Here is a 20,111-nt window from a genome sequence, read left to right on the forward strand (position 1 = left end):
TTACTGCAATGTTTTAAGAAAAAAAGCATGTTTTTTCCTTCCATTAATTCTTTTGGAATTAAATCAAAATAGAAAAACGTCTCAATATCTCCAAATTTGGTCTGTTAACAGTTTTCAAAACTGTGCTACGGGTTTATTTTGGCCTTAGTCAGCATGAATGGTCTAAGATACGGCCGAGGAGCAGGCTGTCCCTCCGGACCACTGTGTGAATATTTCAGCTGTCAGTCCAGAGTTTATTTTTAATATTTTTATCTATAGAGGGAAGCTTTCTGTCTTTACAAATGATCAAATGTGGGTTTTTGCATATGTGTATGCCCACATAGACAACAACAACAACAACAACAACAAAAAAAGACACAGCTGCCCAAATCACTTCACACTTCCTCCACATGAGGACAGAAATATCTGTCCTCAAAGAAAAAAAATTGGAACAGGAAACCCCCTTTTTATGGGATTGTGTCTCTCTCATCACTCATATAAAAGAGGATTACATCTGAGGCAGATAAGGCCTCTGTGGACACAACATTTGTTTGCCACAAGTGTTGTCTAATATCTTCATTTCACAGACTTGATAGCGAACAATACAGAAGCCCCTCAGCAACAACTGTGGGGTTGGCAAAACGATGACCTGATTTCACTTTTGTGGTATAGCAGTAACTGATTTCATTGCTCAAGGAGATATGTCCTGTATAAGCTGCGGCTGCAATAAAAGAGTCGTCAGAAATAGTAAATGGAGCGCAATTTTCATTATAAGGAATCCCTCAGAGATTCCACAGACTGTGACGCTGATAATCACGGTGAAACTTCTTCTCGCATTGTGAATGTACCTGAAGTCTCTGTGAAAGAGACTGAGCAAAAATCTAAGTTAATGTCTTCTAAATAAATCACTTGTACTGAAAAGCTACAAAGCATTTGGGAAACAGCACAGCTATAAATGGAAGCACCAGAAGTGGGTGGCAGGGATACAACTATGGGACATTTAATCCAACTGATGGAAAGGAGTGGGCTAGATTTGCATCCAGTTTGAGATGGCACATCTAAGTCAATCACGAGCCGAACTATGAATGATACATGCAGACCTGTTGCAAATTAAAGGTAAAAAACTCAATGTATTGACCTAGTAAAGGTGTTGGGCTGCCATATGCTATCAAAAATAGGCTGAGAGTGACTACCAAAACAAAAAGACAATGATGGTAGTAAAAACTCCTGCCTAATTCATTACATTCCAATATCCCAGAGATGCTCGGTTGGGTTGAGTGACTAAAAATGCCGTAACACCACCATCATCATCAACATCATCAGTCAGTATGATTGACTTGAGGGGAAAAAGTGGGGGGAAAGGAAACAAAACAAAATAAATAAAGCAATGCATGAACTTAGAAAAATACATCACTAACAACAACACCCTGGTAGCTAAACTAAATAGTTCCACTAAATTAGACAAAACACAAATTACTCCAGCTGTGGAAGGATTAAGAAAAATATGTCCTGTTGCATTTAAAGTCTGCATGTAGAGATTCTTGAATTCACTTTCTCTGTGGAGTAACAATGACGCGTAATAGAAAAGAAAAAAAAAAGAAGAGAAAGAGCCCTGCTGGCTTGGATTAGGAATTTGCAACCCACTCGTGTATTACAATGTCTTGCGGATAAGCATATTACAATATGTGCTTCAGGGTCTGAGCTGGGGCTAAAGATGGGTCCTTGTCGTGTGAGGTGGACAAAGACTATTGTATAACAGAAAGACGCTTTAAGGCGTCCCTTAACAAAAGCCCACAGGGAGTGTTTTCAAATTCAAGGGCGATGTAAGGGAGGCTTCTGCAAATATAGACCAACATAACAGATTTATGTAGTGAACAAAAACAGATAAATGAGAATAAATAATTTAGTAATTCAAATAAACATACTCTATTCTGCATGTTATCAGACTTTATGAAGAGAACCTTTTATCTAATTGTGTGAACTGATAGTACATCCACCCATTTTCTTCCACTTATCCATTTAAGGGTGTTACCAGTGAGGTGGAGGGCTATAATTTTACTTTTGTGGAACTGCTGTTTCTTTTTACTCTTTTTTTAATTATGTTTAAAAAAACGAAATTCAAAACATTCCTGAACCACCCCAGCTTCTCAGCTAAACCTACAGAACACTCAAAATGTAAAACAGCCAGAGAAAACAAGCAAGAAAGTGTAAAACAATGTGATGGACACAACTGCAGCACAATATGTGCAACTGAAAAAAAAAAATTTAAAAAAAAGAATGTGCGCCTGAAAAAAAAAATTCTGCTAGTTCCTGATACACATGGTACACAAAGGCCGAATGCGGCATCGCCCTGCTCTGTCAGCCAATACATCTCGTACAGGAAGTTTTTCTTTGTTGTTTCTCAAACATGTGCAGCCAAATTCCTGCCCAAAACGTCCTTGACAAAAACAAAAACAAACTAATAAGGACTGGCAGACCGTTTTTAGGAAACGGTACTTGATCGTTGGGGAGTGACCAGTAGGTACTGTGGTTATTTTAAAGTGTGGGATATTCACGGCCCAGTCTGGGGCAATAGCTGCTCCCATCCTGCCTTTTTAAAAGGACGGAAGCAGTTTGGAAATTTACATTGCGAACACGCTGTGTGAAGAAAAGTTTATTTATGGCAAAATAAATCTGTCTGGCATATAACACAATATACATTTCAAGAAAATGTTTTGTTAATCCTGAAACATATTACGATGAATTCTAAAAAGGTCAAAGCAACTTTTAAGTTTCTCATTCACAAGAACACAATTCAAATAAATTCAAAAAACAAAACATGAAAAAATATGTTATAAAATTATGTTAACTGCTGTACAAGTTAAGATCCATAACAATATGGTTGGATTACATCCAAAAATAAGGTATCTCAAGATAAGAGAGCTTAAAATATGTCTTCCAGAAAACAGGATGACTTTTTCTCTAGAACTATAAACATAACTTCAAAGATGTGAATTGGGATTTCCTGCAAGAGGGGCATTATTTTTCCCCTTAAAATCTGCTCTTCAAAATAAATTTGGAGACTAAATGTTACATAGAAAATCTCCAACTCTATGCTTAAGTTTATTCATTGTGTGTCCCTTCACTTACTTCATTTACATTAATATAGCCTTGTGGAAAAAAACGAAATAATATTGTTTACCCTCGCCAGATCAACCTATCAACATTGAACCAACGAAAAGCCAGAAGACAAAGGATGCAAAAGTAAGTAAGTGTGAGTAAGTACAGAGGTAGGAAAAGGAAGAATTAAAATACGCAAAAAAACTCATTGTGTTTTCCTTCCTTTCATTTTTTTTAATGATGATAAATCTAACTCACATCCACACTTTCAGCCAATTTAGAAATGCCAGCCGAATGTGGATGCCTTTTGACTGTGTCAAAAGGAAGAAAAATAGGAACGCCATACAGAAAAGATCCCAGGAGTGTTTAAACCTAAAACCTTCATTCTGTGATGTGCATGTGCTGATATTGTGCATAAAAAAGTAGATAACTTAAATGATATTACCATAATATCATGGTTTATAGGAAAAAATACTCAAAAGAAATATTTCAACTTTACCGGGACAAAAACGATGCATGTGTTACCAGTGTGGTGACAGCTGCACAAATCACTAAAGTTTAGGAGAAACCACTCTTTAATTAGTAACGTTTTTCTGATATTTAGTCTGCCTTTATAAGGTTATTTACTTTGATTCCAAACAATTTAACTGACCTACTGCATCTTACAAAGACATCTCTTACACAGCACCTTAAACAGCTTTCACTACTATCCAATAAAAAGACTTATTTTCTGACTTTGGTTCAGTGAGCCCTGCATTAATGTGGAAGAATTAGTATGCCGTTTCAGGTTTCTTGTATGGGCCACTTTGGGTGTAAAGCTGCCATTATCTTGTGCACACTCTCTAGCCTTTCTTTCCAAATTAAGCTCAAAGCAGTCTTGAGCATCTTGATCTAAATAGTGTGACCTGGGTCTGAAAATTAGAAGCAGCAAGTATGAGAAACACTTTTCCACTCCATTAAAAACATAATGAGTTAGCCACGAAGTGACTAATGCGATCACTTAGACCCTTAATGGTTAAGGGTCCAAAGAGCAGTAGCTATGGTACCCATAGCACGTGGCCACATACTAATGTCCCAGGGCACCTGCTGCTACAGAGAACCTAACCAACATCTACCTGCACTAATGTAATAAAAACAGAATAGATAAATGGTTTGTATGGAAAGAGTGACTCAGCACAGAGGTTTCAGTGAAAATGTGTCCAATTAAAAAGAAACAGGTAACTCGAGATAAGGAAGGCGTGAGCTGATAGCTGGATGATATCCGTCTAAACCTGTTCTCAAATAGATGAATCAGGTATCAGTGACAACATGCCGATTCTGTGAAATTCTCTGTTATTCTCTTTTAACTGCTCACACATCAGCAGTTGTGCACAAGATGCCAGTGAGAGACCTAGCATAGCATGGAGGAAGAGAACAGCAAAGGGTCAGCAGTTTGGAGGTATTTCATGCCTGCCATGCCAACGACCTCTTTGACAAGACTGAAAAGATCAGATGATGACTGTGGGCTTCTCTCCCTCTCTTTTTACCTCTCATGTTTAGTGAGAGACACTAGTTACAGCAGAAGCTATGAGGTCATTGGATAGATGTAATACTTGTTGAGGAGCATTTATTGCATTTACGATAACATAATGCACTGTCAACTCAATTAATAGTATTTCACATCAGCCGTCTCTTATCAGCTTATCAGCTGTAGATGCAAAAAAAAGAAAAAAGGAGAAGACAGAACAACTGTAAACGACAACAGTGTGCAGAAACCTGAAGGCTCTCACTCTGAGGTGACATGAGACTAGAGACAACAAACAATCCTATCTGACTGAACCAGAAAAAGTTGCATCAGTGCATCCCTAATCAAAATAATTCTACATGCTTTATTATTCCACTACACACAGACACACACACAAAGTTCAAGCAGTCAGTTTTTCCTCTCCCACCACACAGCCCCCATAGACCGAGGCAGGTGGGGCTATGTTAACAAATTTTGTCAAACAAAGGGCTCCAAGCATCCATGATGGCACAAACCAAATTTAATTCAGAAACAGTTAGATCTGTTCCTGAATGACACCAATCTTTCCTTATATCACTGTGGTTGACTTACTGTCTTTATAATTGCTAAACCTACTACATAAATATGTTTTTTTTTCTTCTTCTGTGTGATGTGTTAGTACTGCTCATTCTCCATTAAGATCAATAAGCTAAGGTTGACAAAAATCAATAAATTACACTTTTTTTTTTTTTTTTTAATTCTCTGCCTTTCTTTAGCTTACTTTTAAATGGCACTGGGAAAAAACTGTTGGGTTAATGAAATACAGTGAGTACATTTCTTATTAAAGTGCAGCTGCTCTAATTTGTTATCTTATAGGTTATCTTCACACATTTTGTGATTTGGAGTCAGCTTCTTTGCTTTTTTGTTGGCCTAATTATAACATTTTGGTTTAACATAATCACCCTGCTGACAGCAACAGCAGATTCAAGGTCAGGTACAAAGCAGGACATCGGTGTTGACATCGGACTAACTTTCCCAAGGAGATACAACCCAACGCATAAACCCTGCGACCCAGAACAATGGTTTAACCTCAGTTCAACCTTTCTCACAGCTCGATTTTACTTGGACAAGTTCATGTGCTGCTCATAGACAGTATAAGACGAGTACGTAGCTATTGAGACATCAATCACTGGTTTCTCAAGTTGCACTTTGAAGCCTCGAGATCAGCGTTTTTATTATCTCCCTCTTGGTTTCTAAAAAGTAGATATGACAAGAAAGGGCAGGTCTGACCTGCTCACAGCTTATCAATTACTAATCATTAGCCAATGACCACTGATAATCATCCATTTTAAAGCACAATATGACAGATTTACAAAATAGACTCAGAATGACCCAAAAGACAGAAACAGACACAATTTCCCCAAAGACTTCGACAGGACTTAGCTTTTGCCACCTAGTGGATTTGTCACAGAATGCAGGTTTGAAGCACCTCCGCAATGGCTTTGTTTTTCTGACCTGAAAGCTACGTCTGTTGAATTCTGGCTTTGGAGCTGCTAAGCTCAGTTCTCCGACACTCCAGAGCTGAACCAGGACTGAGGCATGGTGGCTGTGGGGGTTATGTGCAGGGTGGTTCATGATGTTGGTTAGATCCAAGAAAGCTTTCCTTGTCACACTACAATACCTGTATTTATTTTCTTAGTCGTTTATTCATCCATCCATCCAGATAGTCTTTTATTTATTAAGCTCTAAGAACTTTACTCAACTAATTTACACTATTTCATGATTTTTGTTTTTTATGTAACTCCTCTTTGTTATTGGCTATTTTTTTTAACCTAACTGAACGATTTCTTTATTTCATATTGCATCATTTTTACTGAGCTACTCCACTATATTTAGGCTATTTTGTTATAGGTTATATTTAATGTTTTGATTGCTGTGACACAGTAAATGCTCAAATTTTGAGATAAGTGAAGTACAGCTTATCTAACAATCAGCTGCAAAGTGATTTGTGACTAGATAAATGCTTTATATGAGAACAGAGCTTTACTGAGGAGGCAGCTGATTACATTCCTCCAAGTACTTAGCAAATAAAATATATTGCAAGTGGCATTATTTAGGCCATTTACCATTTAATGAAATATTTAATTTACATGTAGCTAAAATCTGTGTGAAAAAACAAAACAAAACAAAAAAAACAGCAGTTAACTTCATTTTGCTACAGATTTACCTTTGTTAGTCCCAACCCACTCAGTCAATAATATAATAACACATTTTCATAATCTGCGTTACAGGAATAACTAGAAGTACAACTGACAACTTGCACTAATTAATATAACCAGAGATTTAAGAGCCCAGCAGCATTGTTATTGTTGTTGTTTGGATGTTGATGGTGCCTCAAGGATTAAGCAAACTGACAGAAGAAAACATTAAAAGCCAGTTAAACAGCAATACAAAAATAAAAATAACACACACACAAAAAAAAAAGTATTACCAGCAACAGTTGCTACTATTTTAATTAACAAGGTCTATTAGTTTAATTCCAATACACCTAATACCCATCTGTTTATTCCCACTCATTTGATTCAAGAATGGCTGAAAGGATGAGTCGACGATGAGGCACGACATTTTAATCAAACAAGCGCTTACTGTTAAACACTTATTTCAGAATAAGCCTTTCTGTTTATGTTCATTGAAAAAGCTTTACCAGCTGGTGAGAGAATAACAGAGGACCAGACAAAATGCAATGTGAGTCATCAGCTGCGGTTAAAATACAACTATTTCAAAACATGTACCAAATACTGCAGTGCTTCTAAAAATACGTCTATTTGTCTATTTATGTTAACCAATTTCTCTCTTACAAGTCACATGGCAATACAAACTCAAAAACAAATTTGACAGTTATCACTATTTGAATAATATGGATGGATTCGTTTAAAACTATGATGCACTTAAGACTGCCTGAAGCCAGTTGCTAGGAGCTCAGGTAGAAAAGAGACAATAATCTGTCTTTCTGCTTACATCCACCTTTTCCAGCTTAATATTATGCCAACATACACAACAGAGCACACTCTATATTCAGTGATCAACCAACCGTAAAGCAGCAGCTACTGTTGCTTGGACTGTATGTGTTTCTAAACACTGCAAGAAAAGATTAAAAGCATACTAAAACTAGTAGTGTTCAATCTAACACACACACAGACTGCATCCCTGCTGTTCTCCAGCAAACAAATACCAGCATGTTTGCATCTTCTTACCGTGTAAAGCCCAATCCTGCACAAGGCAAGGGACAGCTGCATGTGCTCCGACATTGCGCTCAACAACAAGTGTAACCCGCGGCAACAAACAACCCAAGCCTCTGGAGTAAGTGAATGGGTGGAGGAGGATGAGGGATAGCTGAGCACAACAGCGCCAGGTCAACACCATGAGTCCCGTTCTTCACCGTGTCACGTTCAGCAGCCCAAAACCACAGTTCAATTCTTTTTTCTTTTCTTTTTTAACACTTGAGATTGAGTTTTGAAAGAGTGCAGATGAGCAAGACTGAAGGTTGTCCAGTGTTTACTCCCTACATTCATTCATAGAAAGAAAAGAAAAAAAACTATTACCACAAGGATCAGCAGACTGACACAAGCTTAAGATTAGTTTGTGAGGATCTCTCTCTCTCTCCACAGAGATTAAGGGCTCTCTGACAACTAGGGATCCAGAATAAGACTGCAAATTGGATTAGTCACCATTACACACCCACACACTATGGCCATACTGTACGCACAGCTTTATGGAGAAGAAAATATTGCTTTCCATGCATGGAGGAGGATAAAAGGATCGACCACTTGAGTCTGCAGCGGTCGTGGGGATTTCAATCATTGTTGTGGAACGTTTTGTTGGAAGTCTGTTAACTGTGAGTCATCTTCAAATTGCTTGCTTTGGTCAGCTCGGCAGTCTAGTTACAGCTGCTGCCACCATCTACTGACACAAATTTGTAGTTAAAATGTAAAATGCTCAATATTAATTCAATATGCTACATGATGAATAATTTCACCAGGAGGAGGCAGGAAGAGTGAGTTGAGTGAAAGTATCTGATATAGGAATGAAGAAAAGTGATGTCTGGGGAACTTATTGCCAAGTATAATATTGCAAGTGTTACACTTAAAAGTGACAATCAAAACTGTAATTACAATTATTCCATATAATGTTTTTTCTGCAGTTATGAATAGAAATTTTTGCCATGCTCTTTAGTGCATCTTGGGCACAAACACTGATTTATATAATCTGAGAATTTCTGGGTCATTCCATTTAACGTCAACAAAAACTGAAAACAGGTTCCAACTGACCTTCTCAAAATCAGCTGATTCTTAGCAGAATAATTTTAGCATACCTATCAAATCATGCAAAGTTCATATTGTGAAGCAGCAGAGTGAGCACGTGTTTTTTCTCCATTTCACAACCATAATCTGGTGCAGTTTTTCAAGCAAAACTATGATATATCCTTTTATTTTGATGTGTAAGAGGGGTTATAGATAAATAATTCTGCTGAAGAAAAGATTCTGGCATTAGATTGTGACATTTTGACATTTTGGAGTTCGTGTAAAATTGCTTTGATTGGATTTCTTTCAAGAGAAAGAAATGTTTTTCAGCCCTGAAAATGTAACGTGGCTACGAGGTTAGGAGGGCTCACAAATTCTGGAAAAAATAAAAGATATTGTCAAATTTAAGAGTGACCCACATCTGTTCTTCAAGGTCTTTCCATTCAAACAGACAAAAAAAAATGTTACTTTCAAGGGAAAAATTTGCATGGCTTCATAACATGAAGTTATTGTACAAAAACAATCAATTTCAGAGTAGAAGTAGAGGCTGGCTGATTTTGTCATGGAAAAAATTTTTTTAAGCCTACAATCCCAAAGTCAACAAAACAACTTTTCATCTAGTTGTTCTCAAATTACAATATGTCCTTTTTCTTCATTAATTTAAAAACCAAAGCAATGGTGCAACTTTTGATCAGAAATCTGATTTTTTGTAGTGTTTCAAAAAGTCACGTTCAAAAAGTGCGAAAGAAATAAATCAAAATCCTATTGAATACAGTATATTGAAATCATATTCATGTCACAATTTTTAACATTTTTATAGCGGGCATATAACTAATCCCTTCTGTATTGGGATTAGTTATATGACAGTCTATGATGGCCCATTGTAAAGCACTTTATCCAACGATTGCAGGTCAGTAAGATCAACTGTACAATGGAAATCTTGGTAATAAAGCTACACGTATTTACTGGTGTTACAGACCAAGCCATTTTTTATTTTTCAAGTAAAATGAGTATAAATCAAACAACAAACACTTCTCATTAGCATTTCCTTAATCCAGGAGCGTATTTTCCCCAGTAAAGAAATGTTTCGTTGTACCCAACGCTATGATGTCATTTATGGACTGAGACAGAGTAAAGGAAGTGAAAATCAAGACAGCATATCAGTGGAAGTCAAGATAAAAAAGGAACTCAAAGTGCCAGTATTGGATTATGATCCATTATCTTAACAGCAACACTGATCTTGATCCATTCCAAGATACTGATCAGTGGTCCTCTCCATAACACAATGAGCTAAACAGCAGATGGAAAGGAAAAAAGCATGAAGGTTTACGATCAGTGAACACCTTAACCAAACTTTACATAAACCCTCCAAGTGAAACCTGACTAAAACTTGTTGGCTCAAGTAAATGATTAGCCTAATATCCACCGAACAATAAAAAAGCATATACCCTATTGAAACATTTTGAGTTTTCTTATCTGGATACAATAGGTCATTTTTGTTTGCCTCTGGAAAAGGAAAAAAAAAAAAAACAAAAAAAAAAACTTGGCACAGATCTTTGCCAGCGCCAGTGAGGTGTGTAACACGGTCAGACAGGGGACAAAACATCAGCCCTGTGTCCCATATGCCAACAAGATATATTCATTCTGCCAACAACTTCCCATCAGCTCTCTTTCCTCTGTGCTTCAGCTGTGAGATGTCAATCTGCCACAGCCTGCTGTGTGCCCTTGGAAAGGAGCTCTTCTGAGCCAAAACACATGCAAGCTTCAATATATTTTCATAAAGGTGTGATCCTAATGCTGACTGCATCAACAAAAGCATGGCTATTTTAAATGTTTTATTCAAAAATGTTGCCTGTTGTACTCTCGTGAAATCTCCAAAACACCTAAGGCATCACTTGAGCTTTTAATTCCTGTAAGCAAGTGGGATCATGTACCAAAATGCTTTCAGTGTAATGATAGCAATCATCAGAAGACATCTCATGGTATCACAATACAGTGAACAGGAAGTATAGCTTTCCCTTAAGCCTGCATTTGTGAGTTTCGTGTTCTTCACTGCAGGTTAGTTAACTTCAGTGACGTGGAGGGGTCATGATGACTCTGGAAAAGTTTACAAAGTTTACAAAAACATGTAAATGGGCTGATACTTGCACTTTATACAACATGCCTCATTCACACCCATTCATACAAGCACTTTTTCTCTGGAGAAGTGCTTTCTATCTAACATTTACACACATTTATACTCGAATGGATGCATTGGAAAGCAACTTGGGGGTTAGTATCTTGGCCTGAACTAAAGCAGCCAGGGATCAAATCACCAACCTTCCAATAAACAGATGACCTGCTCTCCCTCCTACCTACCCTAACATGTGACAAGAAATATCATGGTATCGATATTTTATTCCATACCAGTGTTTGTGCTGAAACCCCCCCAAAATTAACATATTATACATTAACTTTCCTAAAGGTAATGCAGGATGTTACTTCATTACTCCCCAGAGAGAGTAATCAGTTACACAATTAAACATTACTTTCTTGTTTATGACCGTCACAGAATATAAACCTTAGGCTACAGTCAGACACACTGACAGAAGTCCCTATCCTTTGAAGGAAGTACATTCGATTTTTATTTTAGCGTTTGTTTGAACAGCCAACGACACAAAGCAAAGTTGATGCACAAAGTTAGAAATGGAGGCTACAATGCTACAAGCCTGTGGAAGTTTAGATTCTGACTGCTAGGTTAGGGATGGCATCCACTCAGTTATCATTATTCTACGTTCTTTACTAGCTTTGCGTTAGCATGCTGTTTGTGCAAATGCTTGCAAAGAACCAGTTGTGTTAGCAGTATAATGCAGTTGTTTCTGTCATATCCATTACTCCCTGGACCTTTCATGCAAGAAAAATAAAAGTTAATGTCCATGTCACATGCACAGACACCATTTCCCTACCGACTGGCTCACTCACCAGGTTGCAGTTGTGGCTATGCATGTCAAATAGTAACTTGTCAGGGAAAGATAATGGCAGTGGGTTGGACTGCAAAAAAACATGGATACAGGCGTTTAGTCCTTCAGTAAATTCTTTAGTGTATTAACAGTAAAATGCAAAAGTTTGCTCAAAATTTCTAAGCATAAGATGAAGCGATCTCCAAAAGGTAAAAAGCAAGAATGAAAAATTCTCACTGACAGAATTTTAGAATGGAAAATGCAAAAGGTACCCTGTGGGTAACTCTTATTAAACTGTCAGACATGAAGAAATGAACTTACACAAGGAAAGGCAAATGCATGAAAATTTCAAAGCTTTATAATTACAATATTATACATGACTGGTATACATGACTTTATATTATATATAACGTCATGTAGACCCATTAAGTAGAAGGCATATCACTACAAAATTAAGCATCAAAGGGTGGAAATTAACATTTACACAAAACTGATGCATCCAGGAAGTAATTCCTGTGCACTGATGAAGTTAAAATAGAATTTAGTGGCTGAAATAAGAACACTTCTTCAACTTTTAAGGATGAGATTAGAGAGAGAGTTTACAGTCAATTACAGTTTAAGCTTGTGTTGCAGCTAGTAGCACAGACAATGTTTTACTGGTATTTGGAAGAATGTATTCAGTTAAATACCAACTACCTACGGAAGCAAACACCACAACAGTGTGTTTTATAAAGCAGGATAATGATCTTAAACACATCATAAGCGGCTTAAAGTTTTGTCATGGCCCCCACAGTCCCCTGACCTAAATATTATCAGAAATATATAGACAGGCCTCTAAAGAGGAGTGCATCTAAGATAGCCTGAAGGTTTCACAAAAAGTCTTTTCCATGAAGATTGTTTTTAAATGGATTTTTGCCCAAACAGAGAGCTTCTTAGCTGATTTACAAAAACTCTTTTCAAGCTACATGAGACTTGCCAGTTCAAGTGCAGGGTGCCCAAACCTTAACTTTTTTTATTTTGAGATTGTAAAAGACAAAGGTTATTCCATGAAGTCATCTTTTATAGGTTATGTATTCATATTAAAAGAAACTTTTCCATGCCACTGTGCCTCCTATCTCATAAGTAGTTTACAAACTGCAAATACTACTACTAAGGCCTTAAGTTTTAGTTTGTGTGCCCTTCTAATTATGGTAAAAACCAAAGCTCAAAAAGGGGGGACAAACAAAAAATCATAAACACACAACATATTTTGGAACAAGGTTGCAAGTAGAGCTTTGACATGCAGCAATAACAAATGGGAGTAGAAGACAAAACCTTTTTTGAGCATGCAGTTTATTGAAAACAACGCTTAAACTGAAACAGGCCGTTTAAGACCACACCTCCAAAAAACCCGTAACCCCCCAACCCCCCAAAAAAGACAAAACAAAACAGAAATCAAAGTTCAGAACATGAACTCAGTAATGAGTAGCTCCACTGTTATTGTTGATCACTTCAAAAATTCGTTGGGGCATGCTTGATGCAAGCATTTCCATGAGTTGAGTGGGAACATTTCTCCATGTGGTGAAGACGGCCACACAAAAGGCATCTGTCTGTCTGTTGTCCCTTTTTGAAAACTTCCCTTGCCATCTATCCCCAAAAGTTCTTTGAATTTAGATCATGGGAACATGCAGGATGGTCCAAAAGAGTGATGTTATTCTCCTGGAAGAAGTCCCTTGTCCTGCGGGCATTGTGTACTGTAGAGTTGTCCTGTTGAAAAACTCAGTCATTACCACACAGACGAGGGCCCTCAGTCATGATGGATGCTCTCTTTAACATCTGGACATAGCCAGCAGGTGTTTGGTTTGATGCCCCTGCACCTCCTGAAGCTCCATTGTTCCACTGAAGGAAAAAGCACCCCACCAATATGGCACCCCCTCCACTGTGCCGCGTAGAAAACATCTCACCTGGGATCTGCTTGTTGTGCTAGTAGCATAGGAAACCATCAGGGCCATCAAGGTAAAAGAAAATGTTCTCATCAGAGAATAAAACCTTCTTCCACCTTTCAATGTCCCATGTTTGGTGTTCTCTTGCAAAGTCCAAACAGTCAGTTCTGTGGCGTTCAAGGAGACGAAGCTGTTGAAGACGTTTTGTTTTTGAAGCCCTTCAGTCTCAGATGCCGTCTGACGGTTACATTTCACTGTGTGTTATACCTGTATAACTATGCATGTGACAAATAATAAACCTTGAACCTTGAACGGTTATGGGGCTGCAATTGGCACCAGTAACGGGCTTAATTTGGGTCGAGGGTCGTCCAGTGTCTTGACAGATAGCTAATTGCATCCTCTGGCTCAGTGCTGGTAAAATTTTGGGGTGTCTTCCACTTGACTTTTTTTGTTCCATAACCTTCAGGATCATTTAAACAAAAAAAATAAAATAAAAATGACTATCTTACTGCGTCCCACCTCAGCACGGATGGCACGCAGCGAAATACCCCCGCTTATGCAGTTTAACAACCCAACCACATTCAAAAAGGGAACTTTCTTCGCCTTTGCCATCAGAACGTCATGACAGTGTGACTACCTGACAGAAAATGACAATGAATCCACATTTTTGCACAAATTTGGCCTTAAAGGCATGTGGTCTTAAACTTTTGAAGGCTGTAAAACAGCCTTTTTTCAGTTCAAGCATTGTTTTCAATAATCTGCATGCTCAAAAAAACGTTTTTCTCACTCCCATTTCTTCTTGTTTCACATTGAAACTACTTGGAACGTTTTTAACCCAAACATGCAAAATATGACTTTTTTGCCATTTTTCAAGTGATCTTAAACTTTTGATTGGGACTGTATGACTCAAGCATCAAGGCTTTCCATTTGATAAGGATGGTAATCAACAACTGTTTAACGACAACCATCACAAACGCTCACAATTAATTTACAGATTTTTGATTTTTTTTTTTTTTTTATATCCAATTGTGTCAAAATCATATCAGCTCAACAACGTAAAATTAACAACATTACATATATGAAAAGATTAAACATTGGGTTTTACATTTCTTGCAACAAAGCTATTTTTTTTAATGTTTCTCTTATGGATTTCTTCCTGAATATGAGCCACATGAGTAAATGTGTGAATCATGTTATCAGCAGTTCAGGCTCTCTTATCCCATTGTTACCACATGGCTTGAGGTCAATGCCTGGCAGTCACTGTCATGGAGTCTTTGCATAACTTAAATTTTTTTTAAAGTGCTGGTTGCTTGACAATAAACAATGTCAATATTTATTACAACATTACAGATCTGTCTTTGTAAAGTACATAGCAAAGTTTTCACCAGAAGGTCAGTCCATGAGGGTTTAGTCATTCGTGTACAGGAGTAAATACGTCATCACAAAAGACAAATATTGTGTAAGATTGAGGGAAAATGTGTAAGCTGTAAATCGCACCACACCCATAAATGAGACGAATGAGCACTCTCTCAGACCCGCTGTCACAAGGACAAATACAGAAAAATAATTCTTACCTCATACCACATATTTTGATTTTTCTGTATTATTCCCTAGTCTGTTATATTTAGAGTTTTTTTCATTAAACCCTTTTTACTTTTTTGAGCTACTTTGCCTTGTTATACATTTATTTTATTGAGCCAATATACTTTATTTGAGCTTTGTTGTTAAAAGTTGTATTTAATGTGCTGGCTGATGTAACTAGGGATGCACCGATACCGATACTGGTATCGGGTATCGGTGCCGATACTGTAAAATGTGTGCGTACTCGTACTCGTAAAAGTTAACCGATACCATGAACCGATACTCATAATTCCCATGGACTTAAACGCCACGGTAACATAAGGTGTTCACAGTTGATGTTATGTGATGTAACTCTACCCTGAATATAATTTGCCCTGTAATATGTCGCAAGGTAAATACAGGTAATTAGAGCAATCAAACTGTTACGTTAATCATAAAAGTATTATTTTATGGTATGTAACTCTGAAGGGAGTTAAAATATTTTTCAGAGTTCTAATTTTCTGGAGGCCTGTGAAGGTAGCATAAAACGGGACCTTGCATGGGGAGATGCACGAGGTTAGCTGAACCAAAGTGAGAGACTCGGCTAGTTTTACTGAGGTTAACTAGCACAAAAGAGTGTGTGACTAGAAAGCTGACCGTGTGAGAGCTTCACAACAGAGTGTGGGTGAAGTGACTTTTTGTTTCAATGGTCGCACCACCGTGCTGTGTTTCCAGCTACGACCGCCGAGGCTACAGGCTAGCCCGGACTGCTTGGCTGCGCCTTGGAGGCAGCCGCTATGGACTGTCGGAGAGCTGGACAGTGACTCGCTAACGCGCTGTAGCAGAGACAGCATCGGGTCCGCAGGGAGTGGATTTAGTGTGGGACTGGTGAACGGCGACCTACCGATCAGCTGAACTGTAAGTCAGACTTTTGTGCTCTTACTGGGGAGAAGAGGATTTTTCTCCATCGTCCGGCGTGAGCAACAAACAGGCCTGCAACAAGTGTGAATGTGAGTGTGTGTGGGGCCCATGTGTGAATATTGTATGTTTAGTGGATTTATATAACGTGTTTTGGAGTGTATATTAGTGAGTCACTTACCAAAAGGTGATAACATAAGTTGGGTTGTTTAATATAATTTGAAAGGGAATTATGTCATTTATACAGTGTATTTCATTTGGTTAAGGAATTGGAATATCATTTGAGTTTAAAAAAGGGATGTGTTGTACAGTATTTGTCTCTGCCCTTACGTTCAGTAAACGTTTCGTTTGTGTTAAAGAGTTGTGTGGGGTCGTTTCTTTACTACTGGTTAAGTTTAACTTGTGTGTGGTAGAAGTATCGGTTTTTGTACTCGGTATCGGCAAGTACTCAGATCCAAGTATCGGTATCGGATCGGTTTGAAAAAATTGGTATCGTTGCATCCCTAGATGTAACATAGCAATTTCCCAACTTTTGGGATAAAATATTTCTTATATGAATAATACATAAAGCCTGACAGTCTAATAAGCAAATTCCTATTTAAAAAGGTCATGTCTGCTAGAATAACATTAATAATAACCCTAAATGTTCTTGTGTGAGCTATAGAAATTAGCCAACTAACAGTACTGCCTTGTTTGTGTTTTCACAGACAGCTGTGGTCAAAACTTTCCACACGCTCATCGTGGGAATGAATATCACGGTAATGTTGGGATATTAATTATGTACTTTAATTTTTTATTTTTTTTGGGGGGGGGGGGGCTAGGCTAATATGAGTGTAAAGCAAACATTTCATAACTTTGAAAAACAAGAATTGTGTGCAGAACTTTTTTCCAATACACAAAGGATCAAAATTATACATATTCACATATATAGTGGTCGTAGCAACATGCTCTGGGGCTGTTTTGCTGCCAGCAGTACTGGCAGGTACATTGCACAAAGTGGATAAAACAATAAATAAGGTCTACCTCCAAATTTTTCCAACTTCAGCAAAACTGGACATAACTGAGTGTTCCAAACACACATCAAAACTTGTTTTAGAATGGTTAAAGTAGGCTAGCATTAGGTTTCTGGATTGACCTCGCCAATGCCCCAGCCTCACTACTATTGAAAATTTGTAGACTACATGTAAAATTCAGGTCTGTGCCAGGAAACCAACCGATTTTAATGAACTCTATCGAATGTGCCAAGAAGAGTGATTAAATATACATCCAGAATTATGCCACAAGCTTGTTGATGGCTCCCAAAAGCATCTGATTAAGGTACAACTTGCTAAGGGACATTTAACCAAATATTAGTGGGGATACGTATTTATTTGAGAGTGCATGTATACTTTTTAAACATGTTTGAATTTGAGTAAATCCAAAATAAACTCCAACTTGTGCAATTTTTAAGTAATTAAAGATATATGCTGTACAATCAATACAAAGACATTGCCAAACAGTACAAGTGCATCATGGTAAGACTGTGTCATGGCAACAACCAGCACCGAATTCCTGTGTGGATGCAGTAGGTCTGTATGGTCTTTTTTTAAAACAACGCTGACCTTGCAGAAGCACAGCCTCTTCAACGTGCTCCAGCTCCCAACTGAATACACCAGATCTCAACTACTGTCAAAGCTCAAACCACAGTTATTACCCAGCAATGTGCAGTAACTGTCAGCTTCCATTCCTATTTGTGCTAAAGCTGTACACAAAACCTGATGTAAAACCTTACCAAACAGCCCGAACAGGAAGCAAGACTAGAAGAACTTATTAAAAGTTTAGCAACACGTTCAAATTAATATAAGAAAGCAAAAGAGATGAAGTTTTGGTCTAGGCTTGTGCCAGGTCTCCAGTGTTGCACAGCAGGAAAGGAGGCCCTGCGCCTATTGAGTGCCTGACCTCAGAGGACAGCCAAGCACTCAGCTCCAACAGCCCACAGTTACAGCTGTGCTTTCTGCACAAAACTGTTTTTCACATAAAATCTTAAATCCTTCAAGCACGTAAGCTGGAAAGTGTTTACATTCCTGTCAATATGTACATAGGGGTAATTTTACTTTGTGCTTTATGATGAGGAAATATATGGCAGACTGTTTTTCGTGCAGTTGTCACAAAATGATCTGAAATCACTGTAAATGCTGTCATGTCTATGAAGCACCTGCTGGGTTTTTGTTGGCTCAAAATGGTCATTTTGCTGGGATTACTACACATACAAGAATGACTGGTCCTCATATAACTGAGGCAAGGAGTCTGTGTTACCTGACTTTAGAGGAGTCTGCACATTTGATTTTTTTTAAAAAGTGTATTTTAAGCTTTAGTACATTAAACAGCACCTACAAAAAAATGCTTATTTGCAGAAAAAAACCCTTAGATCAGAGAAACAAAGGAGGCTAAGGCAAGCCAGATTACATTAATTTCATGACACACAGTTGCTATTTTTGACAGCTGTACCTTCACCCTTTGATACCAAGAACTTTCCATTACGATCTAACAGAGTTTACAGTATAACCCAAGTAAACTACAAGTGTGTCACAGAAGCCACAAGCAAGGTAGACATTAACAGTACAGCTGTTCTGGTGGCAGCTGCTGAACAGGACTTTGTCATCTTTGCTCAAGAAATGTCCCAGCGAAGCCAAAGTTCGAAGTTCCTCTTCGGTCACATCTAGGGAGGCCCACTATAAACAAGCTGATAACACTGGGTGGGCAAGTTCCTTTGCATTTCACACTGTCATGTCCCCCATGTGAGATGACAGCACATTGTTTGTGTACACTTTTTCCTCCGGCTTCATAAATTCCCAGGGAAAGCCTTCAGTTACAGCTTCCTCTCCATTGTTGCACTGTTTCAACAGCACCCATCCCATTCCTACAATGTGGGCAAAGACCCAAAAAACATAATCTCACGGCTTAAAGCTGGTGCACTAGTCTGGATTGAAATAAATCTCTTCTTTTTGTTTTTAGTCACAGATATTAAAAGTATGCAGGGGGACTAATTTCTCATCCCAGTGCAGTGACAAACTGTCAGTTCGAGTGACAGCTTGACTCCAACTCCAACACAGTGCTGCTTTATCCCCAGAAGGAGCGAGTTTTGTGGAGCACGCCAGCTTCGTGGCACATTACAAACACCTGAAGAGTGTCGCTAGATGGCTAGACTTGTTGTTTTACATGTGACTGGGGTTTAAGTCGAACAGCTAGAAAGAAGCTACCAGGCAAAACCTAGAGGCTACAACAGAAACCTGACATTAGCATAAAACAACACATGTCACCACGCCTATAGTTAGACACAAAATTAGTTAATAGTAATAAACACCTGGTTGTTAAAAGGTCACACATCTGCGTGACACCAACAGCTTCATTGGGAGCCCAGCTGCCAGGAAAACAAACGTTCAAAGCGGTCTCTTACTGGCACAAGGAACCCCACGGCATTTCATTTCACGTACTTACCAGATAATCCATGTACTATCGCTGACCAGTCACCGCAGCACAAACTGGCTCTGTAGTAATTCCGTTTTTTGTTTTCTGTTTTCTTCAGTTAGTCGAAAATGTTACGGATTTTCACCGTAGGTCGCTTCGTATCCCCCGCCTTTCTACAGTCAAAGCAAAATAAAAACCAGCCCTTTTCGGAGGGTTTACAGGCAGAATGTAGCCGCCTTCTTCGCCACTGAACCAACTTTCAGTGCAGTAGAGTCTCCGGTTGTTTCAGAAGACGAGGGTCGCCGGGTTGGTGAGTGTATTTCTCAACAAACAGCTCCTTCTTTCACCGGCGGACTTCCAGTTTTTATCACACAATATCAGTTGAGTGTTTGGTTGAGGAAACTGTTACGAAGCCTCCACGCTACGTCACGCACGTCGTTTTGCGCACGCAACGCGGTCACAT

The 20,111-nt window shown here is 38.3% G+C and overlaps 1 protein-coding gene across 5 annotated transcripts in view; it reads right to left on the reverse strand.

Annotated features, from left to right (window-relative positions):
• LOC102080584 (ADP-ribosylation factor-like protein 15) overlaps positions 1 to 20,111 on the reverse strand; it is a 97,624-nt gene extending 77,513 nt beyond the window's left edge. The window contains exons 1-2 of one of the 5 annotated variants that reach the window (XM_025896838.1): positions 19,679 to 20,103; positions 11,824 to 11,892 (exon numbers count right to left, since the gene is read on the reverse strand). In XM_025896838.1, the coding sequence (XP_025752623.1) occupies positions 11,824 to 11,892; positions 19,679 to 19,690 (81 nt within the window). In that variant the 5' untranslated portion in view covers positions 19,691 to 20,103. Of the gene's footprint in view, positions 1 to 7,815; positions 8,114 to 11,823; positions 11,893 to 19,678 lie in introns of those variants that run through there. The other 4 variants (XM_025896836.1, XM_025896837.1, XM_005473558.4 and 1 more) reach the window with 4 other exon arrangements.

The sequence above is a fragment of the Oreochromis niloticus genome, linkage group LG12 (genome assembly GCF_001858045.2).
Source record: "Oreochromis niloticus isolate F11D_XX linkage group LG12, O_niloticus_UMD_NMBU, whole genome shotgun sequence".
NCBI lineage: Eukaryota > Metazoa > Chordata > Actinopteri > Cichliformes > Cichlidae > Oreochromis > Oreochromis niloticus.